Source organism: Urocitellus parryii, chromosome 9 (genome assembly GCF_045843805.1).
Source record: "Urocitellus parryii isolate mUroPar1 chromosome 9, mUroPar1.hap1, whole genome shotgun sequence".
Classification (NCBI taxonomy): domain Eukaryota; kingdom Metazoa; phylum Chordata; class Mammalia; order Rodentia; family Sciuridae; genus Urocitellus; species Urocitellus parryii.
This window is the reverse complement of record NC_135539.1, coordinates 83,087,448-83,108,223: the sequence shown is the minus strand read 5'-3', so window position 1 is coordinate 83,108,223 and position 20,776 is coordinate 83,087,448. Positions and strand designations below refer to the sequence as shown.

Below are 20,776 nucleotides of genomic sequence, written 5' to 3'. Positions count from 1 at the left end.
GCTGGGGGGTCTTTCAAGTCCCACTTTCTTCCCTACACTGCACCTTGGCATCTGGTGCATGTATTTGTTTTAAACAATAATCAGAGCTCTCCTTGATTTCCTTCCAGACAGAAAGGCAGGAGGAGTAATGACATCGGGCCTTCTTTGCAGGTTAAAACAGCTGGGCACACAGTGGCTCGCTCCAGCCACCCAGCAAGGCCCTGCAGAGCCCAGGAGAGAGGCTGGTTCCAAATACTCAGAATAGGACCATTTTAGACTAAGAGCCTCTGCTCCCATGCTGCTCCTCCCCCTCATCAGGGACGCCTGAGTGGTTTAGGTGGGGCCTGCAGTTTGTCTCAGAAGCTCCCAGGCTAAAGCACACTACTGTCTGCTCTTTCTCTGGGGCCCGCAGGGCTCATCATCGTCCTTAAGCTGCCCCCATGCAGGCTCCTCTGGGCGTTGGTGGGAAGGTCTGCTGAGCACCGGGTGAGCTTCCTGATGTGGCCCACACCCGTCACAGATAAGCCTGGAAGGCTTCCCAGCCACGGCAGCAGGAGGGTGGGGGCTTGAACGTCTGCACAGGCGTGCGGTTTCCCTACAGCTGTCGGTAACTGTGGGCAAACCGTGTCATCTCTCATGCCTCAGTTTTCCTCCCTCCAGAGACACCTTCACTCCAGGTCTCCAATGTTGGAGAGTTAAATAAGGCCAGATCAGCGGCCGCTCCCGGGAGCTGCTGCCACTCCCCTGAAGCCTCGCTGGACCTGCGCTGCTCCCAGCAAGGGCCCTTGTGGATGGGATCGGGCTAGAGTAGGAGGGAGCAGGAGAGGTGGCGGTGGGTCTGCCTGACTGCGGGCTGTCCTGGTCCACCAAGCCAGTGGCTACCACCCCAGTGGCTGCATTTGGAAGAGGACCGCCTTGCCGGGGGCCCCGAGAAACGGAGGGAGAAAGGGCCATCCAGCGGGGGTGGGCTGCGTGGCCCCCAGCGCAGGTCAGGGAAGCTGCTGATTCCCTGGAGGAGCCGGAGTGGGGGACCCCAGGACTGCTCTCCCCGGCGGGGGATCCCTGAACCTCGCAGTTGGTCGAGATGCTCTCATCCGAAACCAACTTACCAAAGTGGGCACTACTTGGGCACGCTTTTTCATTTCAATGAATTATTGAGTAAATTCATTAACTGCATGTATTTAAACTTGGTGTTTAAAAACCGTAAACCCTTAAATCCATCTTACGATTACAGGGCACATTTGTTATTTGGCCATAAAACGTCTATTTCTGGGCTGGGGATGTGGCTCAAGCGGTAGCGAGCTCACCTAGTGTGCGTGCGGCCCGGGTTCGATCCTCAGCACCACATAAAAAAACGAAGATGTTGTGTCCGCCGAGAACTAAGAAAAATAAATAAATGTTAAAAATTCTCTCTCTCTCTCTCTGTCCCTCTCTCTCTCTCTCTTTAAAAAAAAAAAAAAGCGTCTATTTCTCTTTGCCACTAATGAAAATGACATAAAAATGAGAGACTACAAATAAAAAGAAATGGAATGTCAGGAGAAAACATGAAAAACCGAGGTGAGCCGGCCTGGAGGGGCGGGGGCGGGGCGGGGGCGCCCCAAGGCTGAGAGCATGCGTGGTCCCTACGGCTTCTGTGGACAGAGGAGGACGGAGACGGGGCGTTCACCACTGGGGTTAGAGGATGGTGCAGAAGAACTTCTTCTCCCGGAAGGGGTTCTCTGACGCAGGCACCGGGATGATGAGAGGGTCTTCCCGCACGTGCGCTTCGCAGTAGGCCAGGAGGTCAGCGGCTGCCTGGGAGACCTGTGGGGACAAAGCACGGGTGCTTGGTTAGAGGCCAGGTGGTCCAGGTAGAGGTCCGCGTGCAGGGTGGACAGGCCCGAGGACAGGCTGCAGGCGGGTGGTGCAAACCCAGGACGATGTTGCCATGGAGATGCTACCCCTGGAAGCTAGGTCGGCATCCGGAGAGGGATAAAGAGCTGGCAGGAAGGCCCAGGCCCTTTGTCACACTCTCGTTGGGGGAGAAGTGCAGGGTCCAGGCCAGTGGCCAGCAATGACTCTGCTGGTCCATTTCTAGAGGAGTCAGACAGAAGGCTGCTGCCCTGGCCAGCCGCTGGATGGTGTACCCTCATGATCAGCTCTCGTGTTGCAGTCTGCTCTCAGGACCAAGCCAGAGAAGACAGAGAGGACTCTGTTGGCCTCACAGGACATGGTTTTGCTGTTTTACAAGACTGTACCTTTTAGCCCACAGACGCCACTCCCTCAGAGGGAGCCCCTCCTGGCCAGGCAGCCCTGGCCCTTCCAGACTTATTTTAATCCATGCATGGTCATCTGTCATGGAGCAGTGGACTGCCTCCAGCTGTGCAGAGAGAAGGCTGGGGGGCAGAGCAGCATCAAGAGGGGCTCGCTGGGGGAGATGAAGCTACCAGTTCTTTCACTCATGTCTTCTCAGCGTTTGGCACCCGAATGGCCTGAGCGTTAACTCAGCTGCCCCTCAGGCTTCTTGGCAATGGCTACAAGAGGCCTAGGCTCAAGAGGCTCAGTGCAGAGGAATGCACAGCAGCTACTCCCACCCCCACTGCCTCTGGGTGCACCCAACGCCAGGTCTTCTCTAGAACTATAAAGCGGATCAGTGAGAAGGTGCTCCAAAGCCCCCTGCGTCCCCACAGGCTGGCTCACATCTTACAGGGAGTCTTCTTCTGATTTCCAGCCAGACACACCCACACTAGCAGTGGTTGGAATCCTACTAATAATTCCAAAATGATTTTTTTCCCTCAGATAAATCAAGTAGGAGTAGAACTGAAGAGTCCACCTAAATTCCGATAGCCTACATTTGTTAGGAGTGTGGAATGGAGAAAGGGGCACTAAGGAACACAGGGATTCTCATTTCATCTCCACCCCTAAGCTAGCTGTGCGACCTTGGGCAAAGAAATCAACCTCTCTGAGTTTTGCTTTTCTCAGTAAAAACTGGGATTGTTAGATATCCCTAAGCTTTTTTTACTGGGACGGTTTCCAGTTCTACCTTTAGTAGCACTGTGGCCAGTATTTTAGATCCTAAATAAATGTCTGTTGAGTTGAGTGGGAGTGTTTGAAATTGGCAGTGGTTTGCAGGATACTCTTGTAGGAATTTCCCAGGCACATAGAGGCCTGGGGTGGACCAAGCCTGCAGGGGACCTGTGGAGCATCACAAGGGACAGGAGCAAAGGAATAGGGAAGTTGACTCTTGAGGCCACAGAGCTGTGGGGGCATTGCACAGGAACCACATGGTGGGTGGGCACCTGGGCTGAGCCCTGCTGCAGCTCCTTCCTGAAAGTGGTCCCAGCTCCCTCCTCCCATGCCAGCATCTCTGCAGCCACAGGGGCAGACACCGCTGGGTTCTTGCTGTGGACTCCACCCTGCAAACCCCTTCCTCCTCAGAATGGTCAGGCCTGCAGGTGCTTCAAGGATACCTCCTCTGGCTCTCCGTCCTCTGCAGTGTCTAGTTTTCAATTTCCACCTCTTTCATTTACTTGGCTGCGCTCCAGTTGATTTTGAATTCTCTATCAACCTCATTATCTCATCAAGGAAGCGATTGCTGAGCATCCTCCTTGTAACTAACTGAGAGGATGTAGGAAAAGAACAAAATGAGGTGTTTGTCCCCTTTGAAGACTCAGAAGTGATGAAGTCACCATAATCATCAGGATGTGTGGACTGTCCCCACTGTGGGGGGATCAAGGCTGACCACCAATGGCTACCTGCACACACCATCCACCTGCAGCCAGAGGCCGGCTCGCAGGATGCCACAGAGCTTTCTTCCCCAGGTCAGTCTACTGCAGATGTCAGCAACAGCCTTCATGGGTGGCTTAGCCTAATTTAGTTTCTGAGAGCAACCTCAGGGTGGCCTCCAGGGGGCTGCATTGGAACCTCCACATTGCATCAGGCCACATCCTGGAGGAGGGGGCTCAAAGGGCTTGGGGGCCACTCTGGCTGGGTCCTCGTGTTGTCCCTCCCACACTGGTGAGCCTTCTTCCCTCATAGCTCAACAGCTGTGCTGTGACTGTCCTGCCAGTCCTGAGCGGGTCCCATCCAGGAAGTTTCCTGCCGCCTCCCCAAAGTGATACTTACTTGATGCCACCACTCTCAAGAAAACAGGCTGCTCTTAGATCAGCTGCCTTCCGTGCTGGTTCCAGATCACAGCTGTGTCCCCATAGCCATCACGATGCCTCTCTGGATCCTGAGCCCTGTCTGTGCTTGAACCCGCAGGAATGGCAGGAGTGGATGCCACCGGAGCCAGTGTACAGCCACAGAGCGCTGGTTCCACATTCTGTGTCTGGGTGGATTCTCAGGAGCACCCCAAGTTTCTGGAGCACCACTGCTGCCATCTGTGCACCCCCCACATTCAGATTGGGGTGTGATGGCCTCGTGAGGTGCTGACAGGTGGGACCTCTAGGAGGAGGTCCACATGGGCTCCACCCTCATGAGCAGAGGGAGGAGCAGTCTGTCTCTCAGGGCTCATGATAAAGGGGGTTTGGCTGGATTTCCCTCTGGGCCACTGCCTGCCCTCTCGCCTCGTGATGACGCAGCTCAGAGGTCTTTGCCAGACTCCGGAGTCATATTCTTGGACTTCTCAGCCTCGAGGACCGTAACGGCTGCAGAAAATGGACTAAGACTTATACCACTGAGGACGGGCTTGTCAGGCACAGCGGTGTCCAATGCAGTGTTTGTCATCTTACAACAAACACCCCAGGGAGCTCCCCTAACCAGACACGGCATCCGAAGTCCCTTTATTCCCCTATACCCACAGGATCTCAGATAAACCTGGGCATTTACGGTAATGGGATTGGAAAACATAAGCACAGGCCATGACCGTCACCATGTGACTTACACATGAAAGGTGACATCCTGACTCTCAGTGTAATATCCAGGCATTAATCAACCTATATCTGCTCCTTAGACGTGAGGCAAGAGGGTTTTCTTTCTTTCTTCCTTTTGAAGATATTTTTTTAGTTGTAGATGGACACAATACCTTTATTCTATTTGTTTTTATTTTTATGTGGTGCTGGGGACCGAACCCAGTGCCTCATGCATGCTAGGCAAGCGCTGTACCACTGAGCTCCAGCCCCAGCCCAAGAGAGGGCTTTCTTAATCAGCCCTAGATTGATTTTTCTGACTGGAAGTTTCCTTCCTATAAAATAAGGGTGATAGACATCTCCAGATTCCAGAAGACATCTGCCATCTTTGAAACATAAAATAGACAATTTGCTTTCAAAGACAGAATTTCATCCTGGTAGAAAATTACAGCCCCCTGACTGTGGATGTTTACCCACCCATTCCCCCATCAGCTCTCAGCTCCATGGTGATGGACTGCCTGCGCCACAACCCAGGGCCGGGACTGTGGTCTGTGGTGGTGCACTTGACTAGCGAGCGCGAGGCCCTGGGTTCCATCCCCAGCACATGCACATACAAAGCTATAGGACAGCAGATGTTGAACAGAATCAGTAGTCTGGGAACAACTGTGGAATTTTACCATCCATTTCAGAGTAAAAGAGGTGATTAAAACAGCCCAAGTTAGCACATAATCCTGTTAGTTGCACTATAATTACAAGCTTCAGGGATGGGAGAGAATGTTGCAATTACTATAGTCACATTCCATGACAAGACAGATGACATAATTACTACTCTTACTGTGACAACCTCTGCACTTTGCATTTAAAGTAGAGAAACCACACCTATTTCTCAGCAGTCTGGGTCTATTGAACAATAGTACTTGGAATCAACTAGAAGCATCTTTGTTGGCTTTGCCTATTCCTCCCTCTACCCCCAGAAAACAAAGCAGGATCATTGTTAAGGGCACAGGTGGGTTGTAGCCAGCTCTAGGCATGGCGTCTTCTACAAGGTCAAAGTTGGTGCACCCTCCACCAGGAATTCTGCTAGCCCCAGGGTATCCCCAGGACATTAGAGTGTGTACCTTGTCTCTAAATTTGAACAAACACTGCAGGATGAGTTCTTTTTCTTTTTGGTACTGGGGATTGAACCCAGGAGTGCTTAACCACTGAGCCACATCCACAGCCCTTTTTTGTATTTTATTTAGAGACAAGGTCTCACTGAGTTGCTAAGTGCCTCACTGAGTTGCTGAGGCTGGCTTTGAACTCATGATCCTCCTGCCTCAGCTTCCCAAGCTGCTGGGATTACAGGCAGCAGCCACAGTGTCCCCAGGTCTAGCCTGGGCACAGAGTGAGTTCTTAAGATCGTTTTTTTTTTTTTTTCTCCTTTTTACATTGGAAAGTATTTGAGACTAATTCCACTTCCTAAATGAATCTCTCTCTTTAACAAACAAACAAACAAACAAAACCGGATATTCAGTAAGTCCTCCTACCCACCTTCTGCCCACCCAGCCAGTCCTACCCTATGCCACAGATGGAAATCAGAAGTGGCAGGATCTGTGTGTGAATAAAAGAACAACCCAGCAGGGAGTCCCCTCTGAATTGTAAGGTTGCATAACTGACCGTGGGTCAGTTACCACAGTTGCCATAAAGGCTCCCCCATGTCCTAGCTGACTGCACACTAAGAGGTGAGTCTAAGGCACGTGAGAGGGCTAGTATCTCCAAGCTGTCCTAAATCAGAGGTGTCCTCACATGGCCCCAGCCCAGGACCCGCAAAGCTCCCGTGCAGCCCATCTATGTGTGACTCACCCACATCTACCCTGGACCTTAACTTAGCCAAACCCTTCTAACAGATTGGTAGAAGTTTTACCTGATGGACCATCTCCACTTTGGTTTCTCCCAACTTACTACAAAGAAAGCCACAAATCAGTCATTTTGTAAATTTACCAAAAGAGCATTTTGTATGGTGTTGGGAACTTCAGAGGTGAGCGAAGAACACAGCAAGACCCCCGTCATCTGGCCTCAATGCAGAGGGGCTCCAGGAAGGCTGAGGGAGAAGCAGTGGATGTGAGTCTAGAAGCACCATCCTGGCTAGGCTGCAACAGGGGCTAATCTACCCTGTCCTCCTGGGCAGAACTCACCCTGGGCAGGATGTCCCCTGGGCAGGACGCACACCTGGGCAGGAGGCACATCTGGGCATTCAGCTTGCTCTGCAAATGGCAACAGCAATGCCTGATGGACTGCAGCCAGGTGAGGAGGCGGGTGGTGCCCTGCAGGCAGGGGCTACTATTGTTCCCTTATGTATCTGGTTGCTCTCTGAAGGACGGAAAGGATGTTTAGGAATGGGAAGGTTTCTCCCAGTTCTCAGGGCAACTCCATGCCCACAGCGCCCTCAGAGAAGCAGCCTGGTGCCCGAAAGGGCCCTTTTCCTTCCTGGGGCACCTTCCTTCCTCCTGGATCCCTATCCTGCCTTATGCTTTGGTTTAATTCAAAGGCTGCTCTCTTTTGATTTGACCCCACTCCTAGAATTGGCCTTCTGACACCCTTTCCTGGAGCTCATTTCTAAATCTGACTGTAGAAAGCACAGCTACTTCCTGCAGGTCTGGATGAGGCTTCTTGTGGAAGGTGATGAAAGAAGAACTGGCTATGCCCAAACTGTGATGCAGGAGGAGCTGCAAAGAGGAAGGTCTCTTGGGGCTGGACCTGGGGACACTGTGGCTGCTGCCTGCAATGAGGAAGGTCCCCTAGGCTCAGGCTAGACCTGGGGACACTGTGGCTGCTGCCTGTAATGAGGAAGGTCCCCTAGGCTAAGGCTAGACCTTGGGAAACTGTGGCCTCTGCCTGCAATGAGGAAGATGCCCTAGGCTCAGGCTAGACCTGGGACATAGTGGCCACTGCCAAGACAAGACCCCCACAGGCCAGGGACTCGGCATTGTTGGTTTCTTCTTTCAGAGGGTGGCTCTCTCCATCTTCCCATCCCCTAATTGCCCTCTTGCCCTGGACCTCCCAAACCTTCAGCCACCGGTGAGCAACCTGGGAGCAGGAGGCACTCCCTGCTTCTGCTGGTTTTCAGATTTTCACCAGCTACGCCATGACTTTGGAGTCTGTCCTTTCTATTTTAACAACAGTCTTTGGCTTTAGAATCTTCTGGTTTGGCTTCATCAACTCAACCATGTGAGTTTTATCAACTGGAGAAAACATAACCACAGGAAACATATTCCCTTATGTGTTTGGCTGCTTTCTGGCTGCCTTTCTTCCAAAAGAATTCCTCTTGTGGCGGCTTTGCTGGTGACTCTCAGGAGAAGTGCAAGAGAACTGGAGCCGGGGTGCGGTAAAGGTGTCTGTTAGCAGACCATGGGGAGAGCTCTGGATCCAGACAAACTTGGAAAAGCCTGGAGTGAGATCCCCGCCCACTCAGCAAACTTCCTGATGATTCCCACATGGCTTCACCAAATGGAATGTGTCCACATTGCTGGAGGACGACAGGATCCCAACTTGATGCAGTCAAAACTTTTAGTTTATGAACTGTGGGTTTCATGGCATGATCAGAAAGTCTGTCTCAAATTCATGTCATAAAAAAGTCCTTCCTGCTTCCTAGTACTTTTGTGGTTTCCTTGGTTATATTTAAATCTTTGATCCATGCTATGCATTGATCACATTCCCGCCCAATTCAAACTGAAGCCACAAACCCCATGTGACAGTGATAGGGGACAGGGCCTTTCAGGGGATAATTTAGGTTGAATGAGGTCAAAGGGTGGTCCTAACTTGATAGGACTGGGGTCCTTTTAAGAAAAGGAAGAGACACGAGGGATGGCCTCTCTCCCTGCAAACACAAAGCAAAGGCTGTGTCGGGACAGTTGAGAAGGTGGCCTCACCACACAAACACTCACTGACACCCTAATCTTGCATGTACACCCTCTAGAACTGAGAAAAATAAATCTGTTACTTAAGCCACCCAGCCTGATATTTTGACAGTCTCAACAGATGAATATAATTCATTTGAAATTTACTTAGATAAAATTAGTGAAGCATGTAGCTTTATTTATTTTCCAAAGTACTAGCAACATCTAACAACATTTATTAATAATCTATTCCCCACTAACTTGAGATACCATCTGGGATCGTGTTCCAAATTCTCAGTAGTCTGGGGTCTGTTTTGAGACTTCTTACTCTGTTCCAATGATCTGTCTGTTCCTGAAAGAGTATTAGAAATCTTTAAATATGATGATTCTATGATATGTTTTAGTATCTTCCTCCTAAAACACATATACTTAGGAAAACCCTCCTGGGTTGGGGTGCAGCTCTGTGGCACAGCACTTGCTTGGCCAGTGGGAGGCCCTGGATTCAACCCAGCACTGCAAAGGCAAAGACTCAATGAAAGAAACTTCCAGATTACCCACACATTTTCATCTAACTGAACCGCAGGATGATTCAAAGTCTGCTTCCTGGAAATCCACAGTAGAATTGGGGTTGTCCTTACTTTGAATCTTAAATGAACATTAATTTAGAGAGCAGCTATTTTGCAGTAAGGACTGTGGAGTCCAAGGCAAGGCATTCTGCTGTTCAGACCTCTCTGCCCTTCCATGCTCTGAGTGTCTCACTCTCTCAGGTATGGCCTTCCCAAGTCCACTCACGTCTGGGGAAGTGAAGCGCAGCCTCTGCTCCTGTGAGCCTGCATTCCAGGCAGTGCCTGGGCTGAGCCCTGGGCTTCCAGGATGTGTGAGGTGCCCCACGAGGGCTGTTTATGGCAGGTCTTCTTGGCATTTTCTGGGTAAAGAAGTTTATATATTTTCGTTTTATAGGTGAAAAAGAGGAAGGGCCAGGAGAGAAGCACAGCTGGTCAGAATCCAGTGGGTCCTCCCAGCCCTTGGTTGGTTAGCCAGACAAAAGGAGGCGAGCAGAGACCACTAGGAGCGTGGGAAAGTTGGCCTGATTCAATTCTGCCCTGGATCCTTCCTCGTGTTTTGCTCTGGGTACTGTTTGGCTTTGTAAGAGACAGTCTAAGTGGCCGTGTCCTTTGAGTTCCCTCTTGCAACAAATAAGAGGCCCAGTTATTCCTGGTCCTCACCAGCATTTGACATTATTTACTTATTGATGTGTGCCTAGGTATTTAATCTCTTCATTGCTGACATTAGTGGGATTCATTCTTGCGTATTCATCCATGCACCCAACATAATTCAATCTATTAAATTACTGTTGGTTTTCTAGATTTTTGCCATTGTCATAGGTGATAGTGGTTTTCATTGCTTGGGTTTGCAATTCGCTAGGGACATGCAATGTCAGGACTCTGTGCTTATTTACCATCATACGTTATCTTTGGTGAGATCCGTTCAGATATTTTGTCCATTTTTAAACGTGGTTGTTTTCTCATTATTTAATTTTAAGAGGTTTGTCTATTTTGAATATGTCTTTTACCATCTATGTTCTTTGCAAAGACTTCCCCTCTGTGGCTTTTCACTTCCTTTTTCACAGAAGTTACTAATTTTAATGAAGAACAGCTTACTCATACTTTCCTTCACGGATTATGCTTTTGCTGTTGTGCCTGAAACTCATTGCTAAGCCCAAGGTCATCCAGATTGCCTCCCGTGTTGTCTTCTGGCAGTTTCTAGTCTTGTCTTTTGGGTTTCTATGGCTCACTTTGAGTTAACTTTTGTGCAATGTGAAAGGCCCAAGTTGGCTTCATTTTTTTTGCAGTGGATGTTTAGCAGCATGTTTAGATGACCACCTCTGCTCCGTGGGCTGCCCCTGCTCCTCTGTACCTGTGAGGGTCCGTGTCTGGGCCCTCCACCTCCTCCCGCTGAGCCCTTGTCCCTACTGTATCAGCCCACCCACTGGTTGCTGCAGCTCAAGTGAGCCGTGTGGGCAGGTCCAGCCAGTCTCCCACTGTTGCTACTGTTCTTTGCCTTCGGTATTTCACTGGCTATTCTGGGCCTTTGCCTTTCCATATAAACTTTAGAATCAGCTTGTCATAGCCACAAGATAACTTGTTGGGATTCTGATTAGGATGACTCTGCATCTAGAAATGGAGCTGGGTAAAATGTCTTGACAATACTGTGTCTTCCTATCTATGAATGCAGACTACTTCTCCATTCATGCAGATGTTCTTTGATTTGTTTCTTCAGAGTTTTACTATCTTTCACATGTAGATCTTGCACATATAACTGGTATATTTTTGCCCATTTTTTAAAAAATTCTAAGTCTGGGTTGTTTTATTTTAAGTGTCTGCCTAGTGTAAAGTACATTTTTTTAACATTAAATCAGAAAATCTAAATTCCACTTAACACTTACTATGACAGATACCTTTGGGATTGCTTTGGGGTCTTACTTTTTTTTTTTTAAGTTGTAGTTGGACACAGTACCTTTATTTCATTTATTTATTTTTATGTGGTGCTGAGGATCAAACCCAGGGCCTCACACGTGCAAGCAAGTGTCCTACCACTGAGCCACAACCCCAGCCCCTCTTTGCAGTTTTAATACATTCAAAATGTTATTTCAGAAATAAACTCGTATTTACTGACTCACACCTATGAAATAAGCAGAAATGGGCTACAGTGGACAGTGGTCATACACTTTGTCCCCTGCACCTGGACCTCTTCTCTGGTTGGAGGGACTATCTTCTCCATGTGCTCAGTGTAGGGAGAAAGTTGATTTCTCAAAACAGGATCTGAGAATGTTGAATTCTCACTTTCCAAGAATCCCTTGCAGCTTGGGCACCAGCATGTGACCTTGATCCTGTCTGTCAGACCTACCTACATGCCAGACTTCAACTAATGATCCAAGAGGGAGGAGTCCGAGCCCTGTTCTGGTGAAGTGTCAGTGGCCCTGGCTGGATGGCTAATCCCTGGCTCAGAGCAGCAATAGCACGAGCTGGAGCGTGTGAGCTGGGTGGTGATTATCCCTCCACACTGCTCTGAGCACTAGTCCTGGAAACTGAATTTTATGCTGAAGTTCTCTAGTCTTTGCCCTGACTATCCCACCTGATCCTGTTTCCATGATGTTGATTTGGGATCTGAATCAAAACTGAGTTGTTCTAAGTAGATCAAGTGAATCTTCTTTGACCAAAGACTCCTGAGACCCAGAGAGTGTGTGGGTCCAGTGGTGAGCAAGTCCTTGGGCTTGCTCCCCCTTTGGGGGAGGAACTGGTGACCGGGAGTTTCCCCAGAGGTTATCCTGTAGTCTTAATGCATATTTGCATATGTAAATTAACAGTTATGCACATTTACATCTCCTTTCATAAAGTTCTACAGCATAAAACAGAAAAGCAGCATAGCCAAGCAAGGTGGCCCACGCCTGTAATCCCAGTGGCTTGGGAGGCTGAGGCAGGAGGATTGTGAGTTCAAAGCCAGCCTCAGCAACTTAGTGAGGCCTTAAGCAATTCAGGGAGACACTGTCTCTAAATAAAATGTGAAAAAGGACAGGGGATGTGGCTCAGTGGTTAAGTGTCCCTGAGTTCAATCTCCGGTACCAAAAAAAAGAAAAAGAAAAAAGAAAAGGAGCACATATTTGTATTATGTTTATGTTTATGCATAGTTGAGAATATATATGTGAACTCAGCTCATTGGCTGCAGGAGGCTGTTTCTTCTGACCATGGCCAAGTGTCTAGACAGAGGCCTCCCTCCTCCCAAGGCGAGGCTCTGGGTCTGCGTCTTCACGTCTTCACATAGCTGCCGAAACTGAGTCTTCTTGCCTGTGGCCTGGGACACTGGCAGCATCAAACTCTCAGTGCTGCTGTGGACATTCAAGCCCCTGAGGACCATATGAAGAATTTAATAAAAGTTAGGTGCAGTGCCCATGTGGCCGCTCCTCTGGTCTACCCAATAGACTTTATTATTTAAAAAAATAAAAATTGTTCTTTTTTGTTATTATTTTTTGGTGATGTTGGGCTTTTTTTTTTTTTAATCACTTCTGAACTGAAGGAAACTCATCAGTATGAGTGTCTCAGTGTTGATCATTTTCTACGAATTATTTCCTGGATATGGCAAACTATATCTGCAGATCTTCCTCTATTTAATGAAAGCTTTTAATGCTATCTCCTTTCAGACCTTTTCTATTCGTTTTATTCTCTCTGCTGGTGAAAGAGAGATCGAGGGCTTCTGCTGGCAGGTGGGGTCTGCACAAGCTGCAGCCTCTACAGAAGAGTGGTACCTCTTTTTTGTTTGTTTGTTACTCAGGGGCACTGGACCACTGAGCTATATCCCCAGCCCTATTTTGTATTTTCTTTAGAGACAGGGTCTCACTGAGTTGCTTAGTGCCTCACTTTTGCCAAGGCTAGCTTTGAACTCATGATCCTCCTACCTTAGCCTCCTGAACTGCTGGGATTACAGGTGTGCACCACTGTGCCCAGCAGGGCCGCATCTCTCTCTCTCTCTCTCTCTCTCTCTCTCTCTCTCTCTCTCTCTCTCTCTCTTTTAAGAGAGAGAGAATTTTAATATTTATTTTTTAGTTTTCGGCAGACACAACATCTTTGTTTGTATGTGGTGCTGAGGATCGAACCCGGGTTGCCCGCATGCCAGGCGAGCGCGCTACCGCTTGAGCCACATCCCTAGGCCAGAGCCGCATCTCTTAATGGTGGGCTATGTCCTCCAGTGCTGCAGCAGACTCCAGCAGCTCACCATCAACGTCTTCTTTCAGGGTGCTTGTCTCATGAATTCAAAGAGCAAAATCCACACACCAGGATGAGTGAGCCCAAGAATAGGACTCACTGAAAAACAGAAAGAAGAGCAGAACTCTTCCAGCGCAAGAAGGCTCCCAGATTCAGGTCTGCTCTGCCCTCTGAACTGGCGCTGCTGGATGGGTAGGAGTTTTCCAGGCAGAAGAAGACAGCTTCCAGACGGTAGGATTTGCAAGATCGACGGGGAGCACGGGTACAGACAGATGGACAGGAGTACCAGGAGATGAACCCAAGGGGAGAATTCAAAATTCCTAACTGTAATGAATGGAGTGAATCAAGAGTCTGGTGCACAATGCTGAGGAACTAGTATTTTACTCACTGTGGAGTTTCATGTAGAAAAATGCACAGTCAGATTTTTATTTTAGATTGCGGTGAATATGAAGTATTTGATCTCTCCAGTTTCTGGTACAGAGTTCCAGGAGCCCTTGGAGTCTCCAGAGTAATAAGAGTGTCTTCTGTATGCTAATGAATGAGGGGCCCCTGGATAGCTTCCAGATGGGGGGAGATCACCAGAAAGACCAGCCAAGTTTAGAGTTGGAAGTTTTAGCCTTGACCCCTGACCTCCAGAAACAGAAGAAGGCCTGGAGATGGAGTTCAGTCACCAGTGGCCAAACCTCCATTAAAACCCTAAGCCATGGGCTGGAGCCGGCGTCCAGGTTGGTGAACCCTTTCCTGTTCTGGGAGGTGGGGCTTCCAGACGGCTGGTGCCACAAACCCCCAATACTCTGTCCTGTGCCTCTCATCCATTGCGTTGCTCCTGGGTTATAATCTTTATAATAAAGCAGTAAATGTAACTAAAACAATTTCCTGAGTTCTGAGTCCTTCTCACGAATGGAAGCTGGTGGGCAGGGGAGGTGTACTTGGGAACACCTGAATTTGCAGGCAAGTCTGAATGAAGTTCAGTGAGCCTGGGGACCTGGGACATGTGTCTGCAACGGAAACCGTAGGTTGTGTGCTAACTCCACACAGGGTCAGGATAGGTTGAAACCGATTCAAACACTCTGTGTGTATCTTTTCTTTCTTTCTTTCTTTCTTTCTTTCTTTCTTTCTTTCTTTCTTTCTTTCTTTCTTTCTTTCTTTCTTTCTAGGAATTTAACCTTTATTTATTTGTTTGTTTTAATGTGGTGCTGAGGATTGAAGCCAGGGTCTCACCCACACTAGGTAAGGGCTCTCCCACTGAGCCACACCCACAGCCCCATGTGTGTATCCTTGTTCAAGAAATTTTTCAGTCCCTAGGAATTTATCCCACAGAAATAATCAAACATGCAAATTTTATCTGCCAGTGGGCTCACTGAGTGCCCAAAGTACCCCAGTACCCCAAAGTAGAAGCAAGTGAAATGTCTGAGAACACTTCAATAAAGCACTGTACTCCAGATGACGTAGAAAACCGATACTAAATAGGACATTTTAGGAGAGTATTTACAGACCTGGATATAGTATCACAAAACATTGTTCAGTGATAAATCAGAATGAGAAAAGCAAAAGAGGTACACTATAACCTCAATTTTATGATATGTAAGACATATTCAGTTGGAAAACACCACCTGTGATTGTCACAGATCACTCAAGTTTTCTTCTTTCTACTGGTCTGCATTTCCCCAAAATTTTCCAAAATAAGAAAGTACCATTTTTGTGAACAGAGAAACAGAGTATCATTTTCAAAACAAGAATTAAAGACCCCAAATAAAGCCCCCAAATAAAGATACTGACTTTCTCACATTCTCAGAGAATGATCTCTGGAGATCATTCAAAAGAAATGAACTCAGTGTGCTGAAGAGACCCCTACCCATCTGCGCACTGCCGACCAGTCCGACAGCCAAGGCTCAGATGGGTCAAGGTGTCTGTCATCAGAGGAATGCATACAGGAAGTGCATACCCAGACAATGGGAATACTACTCAGCCTTGAAAAGGAATGAAATGCTGACATGGGCCACAGCACAGGTGAACCTTGAGGACTGTGTGCTAAGTGAAATGAGCCATAATAAAAGGACAAGTGCTGTATGATTCCAATTGTGGGAGGTCTCTTGAGTGCTCAAATTCATAGGGACAGAAGGTAGAATGCAGCTGCCAGGAATGGGGGAGGGGAAGAGGTCACAAATGTCTGTTTGGGAAGATTAAAGCTGGAGGGCGTCGATGGTCACATCACCTTGTGAGCATACTTAACGTGATGACTCGTACATCTAGAAGGGGTTTAAACGACACATCATGCACCTGTGCATCTGACCATGATATTTTACAATGTTGAAGGCTATACAAGGAAGATATGGCAGGGGTGATCATGCCCTGTGCCTGAAGGGCGGCCTCTCCTCAGTGACATGGTTTTCTCCACAGTGATGTGGCTGTCCCTGGCTGCTCCCTGGAGTCCCCAGGGTCTGGACTAGCCACACGTCCCAAAGCACAGGCTTCCCAGAGGCTCCCTGCCTCTGACCTGGCGTCGGACCTCTCCTCTTAGTGTCTCAGGGTCTCAAGGGCAGGGAGGGCCTGACGGGCAGACCCAGCCTCCTAGCTGAAGGAGAGCCCCCACCCGGCGGCCGTCCTCCAGCCCTGCCAGCCACTCCTCCCAGGCCCCTGGCCAGGCACTCCATCAGGGCTCTACCGCTCTGCTGCAGTCTCCATGAGTTCTGCTCATTTTCTTGGTCATTTGCCCCTTGGCCCTCTGCTCAGCCCAGCCGCTGCCCCTTGTCTCTCCCGATTACTCAGGGCTTCTGCTGCCTCCTGGCCTCTGACCAGCGGATCTGCCACCCACCGGTAGTTCGCCTCGCATCCGCACCCGGTGGCCTTGTGGCTTAGCCCTGCGCCTGTGTGCATGGCACCTGCTCCTGAGGTGCCCAAAGCCCTCTCCCAGTCCAGCGGGTGGCTCTCTGCACATGAGTTTGCTGACCTTTCCTAGTCCAGGGTCAGCCCTAAACCCGTCCCAGCCCACAGCCCTGATCACTGTGGTGGAGACGGCCTGCTAATGCAGCTTCCCAGGACCTGCAGGGCTGTGCTTGGGAACGCTGTCACCAGGGTCCTCGTCTTCACGGCAGGGGCCTTGCCCATCTGCACTCCCCCAGCACTGGCCCTCGCAGGCCTTCTTCATCCCCCCAACCCCTGGGCTTTCCCTGCTCTCTCCTCTCACCGAGGACCAGGGACTGTGTCTGTGCAGGGTGGGAGCACAGCACCTCATGCACATGGCAGAGTGGTCATTCACTCATGGCCAGCACACAGGAGACGGGGTGGGGGAGACCCCAGAGCCCCGTACTCCCCCCAGAAGACATGCTCCCCTCCCCCAGGTCCTCCTAAAGGCTCCGTGACTTCCCAACAGCAGCAAGCCAAGGACCAAGCCTTTAACACACTGGCCTCGAGGACATTCCAGATCTGATCTGTGGTACGGCTGGCACTGGGTGGTGCAAGACACACGCCCAGGTGATCAGGCTCCACCTGAACCAACTGCCTTCCTAGTGCCATCCTCGCCTGCTGAGTACACCCTCAGGTCTTTCTTTTTTGGGGGGCGGGGGGAAATATCAGGAATTGAATTCAGGGGCACTCCACCACGGAGCCCCATCCCCAGCCTTATTTTATATTTTATTTAATGACAGGGTCTCACTGAGTTGCTTAGCGCCTCGATGTTACTGAGGCTGGCTTTGAACTCATGATCCTCCTGCCTCAGCCTCCTGAGCCTCTGGGATTATAGGCGTGCACCACCACACAGGGCTACCTTCAGGTCCCTCTGTGTGGGCTTTCTGCCTCCTCTGATGGCTTGTACCCGAAGCCCTGGGGGGAAGGGTGACTATCTCACAGAGGCAAGGGCTGGCAGGGTGAGGCGGGACTCCAGGTGAGGCAGGGCTCGGTGCTGAAGCCCTGAGGGTTCGGGCTCTGCCAACACAGGCCTCAGGAGTCGCCTGCTGGTGCAGATTCTAATTTCTGAATCCTAGATGCTGAGCAGGAGGAGCCCTGGATTTGTGTCCTGACAGACTCCATGAACACAACGCTGATCCAGCCTCAGCTGCGTTTCAGAGCCGCCAGCTCCGCTAGTTTCTGACCAGCTTCTACGGGGCTCTGGAGATGTAAGCTTCGCCTTGCTGAAGCTCTCCCTGGCGAAGTAGCCTGCCCTCAGCAGCATCTCACAGTGGGAGTGGCCGGCACTCCCAACCTCCCCCAGGAGCATCTGACACAGGGGCATGGCTCCAAGCTGCACCCCCAGCATGCCCCTGTCACCAAATATGTGAAGTTGCTTGACCTCGAAGTCATCGCATGGGGCAGAAACTCTGGGACTGACCTCATCCTTGGACTCCATTGCTCACTTGTTGGCAGGAGGATGTGGTTACTCAGGCTGAAGTGAGCAGGGGTCTGTTTGGGGGCCTCCTTGCACGATCAGGACCTCCCTGTGTTCCGTGTCACGTGAACCCTGGGCATGCTCCGAACTCCATGCAAGCGAATTGGCACCTGCCAAGGCCCTGCGCCCGCCCACGTGCTCACCTTCACCCGGTCCATGCAGGCCTCCATCTTCAGCTGCTCCACAGCTCGCCGGGCCTGGGAGATGCTGGTGGTGCTATTGTTGGATGTGGACACGCCTTCCTTCATCCTGCCTCCCTGGAAGCAAGCACAGGGGAGGTCTGGAGGCTGCTCTCCCAGCCTCCCCGCCTCCCGCTACAAACCCTCCCAGGACAGAGAGGGGAATGCTCAGGATAGCAAGGGCAGGGGGACGGTGTGCTCTTGTGTGGAGACTTTCTCAGCCCTGGAGAGAGTGAGGACAAAGAGGTGGACCCCTGGTTAGGGCGTCACCACCAGTAAGACCTGGAAGTGTGTTGGAAGTCAGTAATCGTCACACCTGTTTGCTGGTCACTCCTCTAGCAGCCCATCAGGTTGGAAGCACAGTGCTCATTTTTATTTTGTTAAAAAAAAAAAGTGCAAAAATCAGAGCAATTAAGCCAATAGCCAGAAGTTCCAGAGCCCACTGTGTGGATCCAGGACCCAGACTCTAGGCTTCGCAGGCTGGCTGAGGCTCTCCCTCTGACTCACAAGGCTCACAGGCACTTCTGAGGGGAAACTGCTTTGCTGTAGATTTTAATTTGCTGTCACTCCAAGAGGCTCACAGACCTCAGGTCGGTAGTCTGTTTCTAAATAACCCCACCCACACTCCGTCCCAAGCATAGCTTTGCTGTTCTAGAGGGGGAAGAAATTCTCCTGGCCTGTCCCATAAAGATGACAGTGACTAAGACAAGACCCTGCAATGCCAACGGTCCCACTGTGAGTGCCTGCCTGGCACAGATCAGTTACTCCGCCCATGAGAGGCAAGGATTAAGGCCTGAGCAGGGAGGACGGTCACTGCAAACAGACGCACAAGGGACACCCGCCCCTGCTACATGGGCTGCGGCCAGGATCTGGTGGAGAGTTTTCATGGGGCCTCTGACGGGGTGCACCTGTGGCTCTGACCCAGGGAGCGCAGAGTTGGGGTGGCGCCAGGGCACTGCTTCCTTCCCCAGAGCTGCTGGTCTGACTCATGGGGCCCGGTGCTGGGGAGCTGTGGAAGAGTGGAGGCCAACACCCCTCATCAAGCTCAGGCTCAGCAGTGGCCTGCGGCTGTGTGCTTGGGGGACAGTAGCACTGCTTGGAGGAAGAAGCTGGTCTTGCTGCAAGCATTATCCCCACCCTGCTCCTGAGCGAACCAGGACAGGACAGGTCACCACTCCCTTACCTGCTGAGAGGTGGCACAGTGAGAGGCCTGGACGCAGGCTGGTGGTGACAGCAGTCAGTCGTCAGCTGGAGGCTGACTCAGGGCTCCAGCCTTGGGGCTCACCTGGAAGCACAACCAGAGGTGTGTGTAGAGGCACAGGAAAGCCTCCTTGCTGGGTCCCGGTGTCCCTACTGTCCCATGGCATCTCGCTCCCAAGCTTAGCAGCTTCCCTGTGAGTGTGGGGACTTTCAGATCAACCCTTCAGAAGACTGTGGGCTAAAGGCAGAGAGAGAGAGAACCCCTGAGAGGACACAGTAGATTGGGACTCCATCTGCAGGTCAAGGCCACCGGGGCCTCACCAGACAGCCCACAGCCCACCCGCCTGCCCTGTTCCTCTGCCCGTCACTCGAAGGTCTAGCTCTAGCAGCTGCTGACAAGTGGAAGCAGTTCACAAGGTTTATTCTTACTATACAAATACATGTCCAGTGTGGGAAAATAAAATTGCAACAAAGAAGATAAAGACCCAGCACAATTCTATTTCCTAGAGACAATTCTGCCTATGGTGTTGGTGACTATCATTCTTATACATATTAGGAGCAACTTGATTCCAGCCACAGCGCACTTAGCATGGAGATGGGACAAAGATAGGTGACTCCAAAGGTCTCCACAGAGGGACAAATGTCCTTGTTTGTCTCCCTCCTTGACAGAGCCGCTCCAGGATGGCTACCTTTAAGATGATGGGCTTGTTCCCAAGAGCCACTAGGTGCCCTGCTCAGCTGCGTTCACTCCAGGGATCCGGAGGAACTTGCCACAAAAACAAGGGACCTGGCTGGAGCCAGGGACCAGGCGGCCACTCAGGCTCCAAGCGCCTGGAACTTGGGATCTGAAAACAGACAGCAGGAAGGTTTCCAAGAGCATTGTCAGCAAGTGAAAGGACTGGGGTCCTCCAACAGCCGAGGAGAGGGGACAGACTAGAGGGGGCTACCGTCGATGACGCAAAAGCCGAGTAACTTCCAGGAGCACAGGTGCTCCTCTGTGGGAAGTTCTCACTGCAGGTTGTGCTACAGCCAGGAGTGACCGTAGCCCCTCATGAAGGGTGAGGTGTGAGGAGATTAGATCTACATAGGAAGGTGCCTCTCACAAGAGCCGCAGCTCCAGTGACAGCCTCACGGGCCCTCAATAGGAGTCTGGCTTAGTCCCTTCAGGCTGCTGCCACAAGATGCCATAGATTGGGTAGCTTTTTTTTTTTTTTTCCCTTTAGGTACCAAAGATTGAACCCAGGGATGCTTAACCACGGAGCCACATCCCTATCCCTTTTTATATTTTATTTAGAGACTCTGAGTTGCTCAGGCCCTTGCTAAGTTGCTGAGGCTGGCTCTGAACCCACAATCCTCCTGCCTCAGCCTCCCAAGCCATTGGGATTACAGGTGTGCACCATGGCGCCCAACTGATTTGGTAGCTTTTAAATAACAAAAATGTCTTTCTCACAGTTGTTGGGGCTGGGAAATCCAAGATTGGGATGCCATCACCGGTGGGTTCCAGCAGGTCCCCTATCTGAGCCCACCACCTGCCAGCTCCTCGCTCAGTACTCATGGGGCAAAATGCAGC

General features: G+C 50.6%; 1 protein-coding gene across 1 annotated transcript; it reads right to left on the bottom strand.

Moving 5' to 3' along the window:
• Positions 1-1,653: 1,653 nt before the first annotated feature.
• On the bottom strand, positions 1,654-18,075 carry Gng4 (G protein subunit gamma 4). The gene is made up of 2 exons (XM_026413551.1): positions 17,971-18,075; positions 1,654-1,782 (listed from the first exon to the last, which is right to left on the bottom strand). The coding sequence occupies exons 1-2, from the start codon at positions 18,073-18,075 to the stop codon at positions 1,654-1,656; spliced, it is 234 nt and encodes a 77-aa protein (XP_026269336.1).
• Between the last annotated feature and the right edge of the window lie 2,701 nt (positions 18,076-20,776).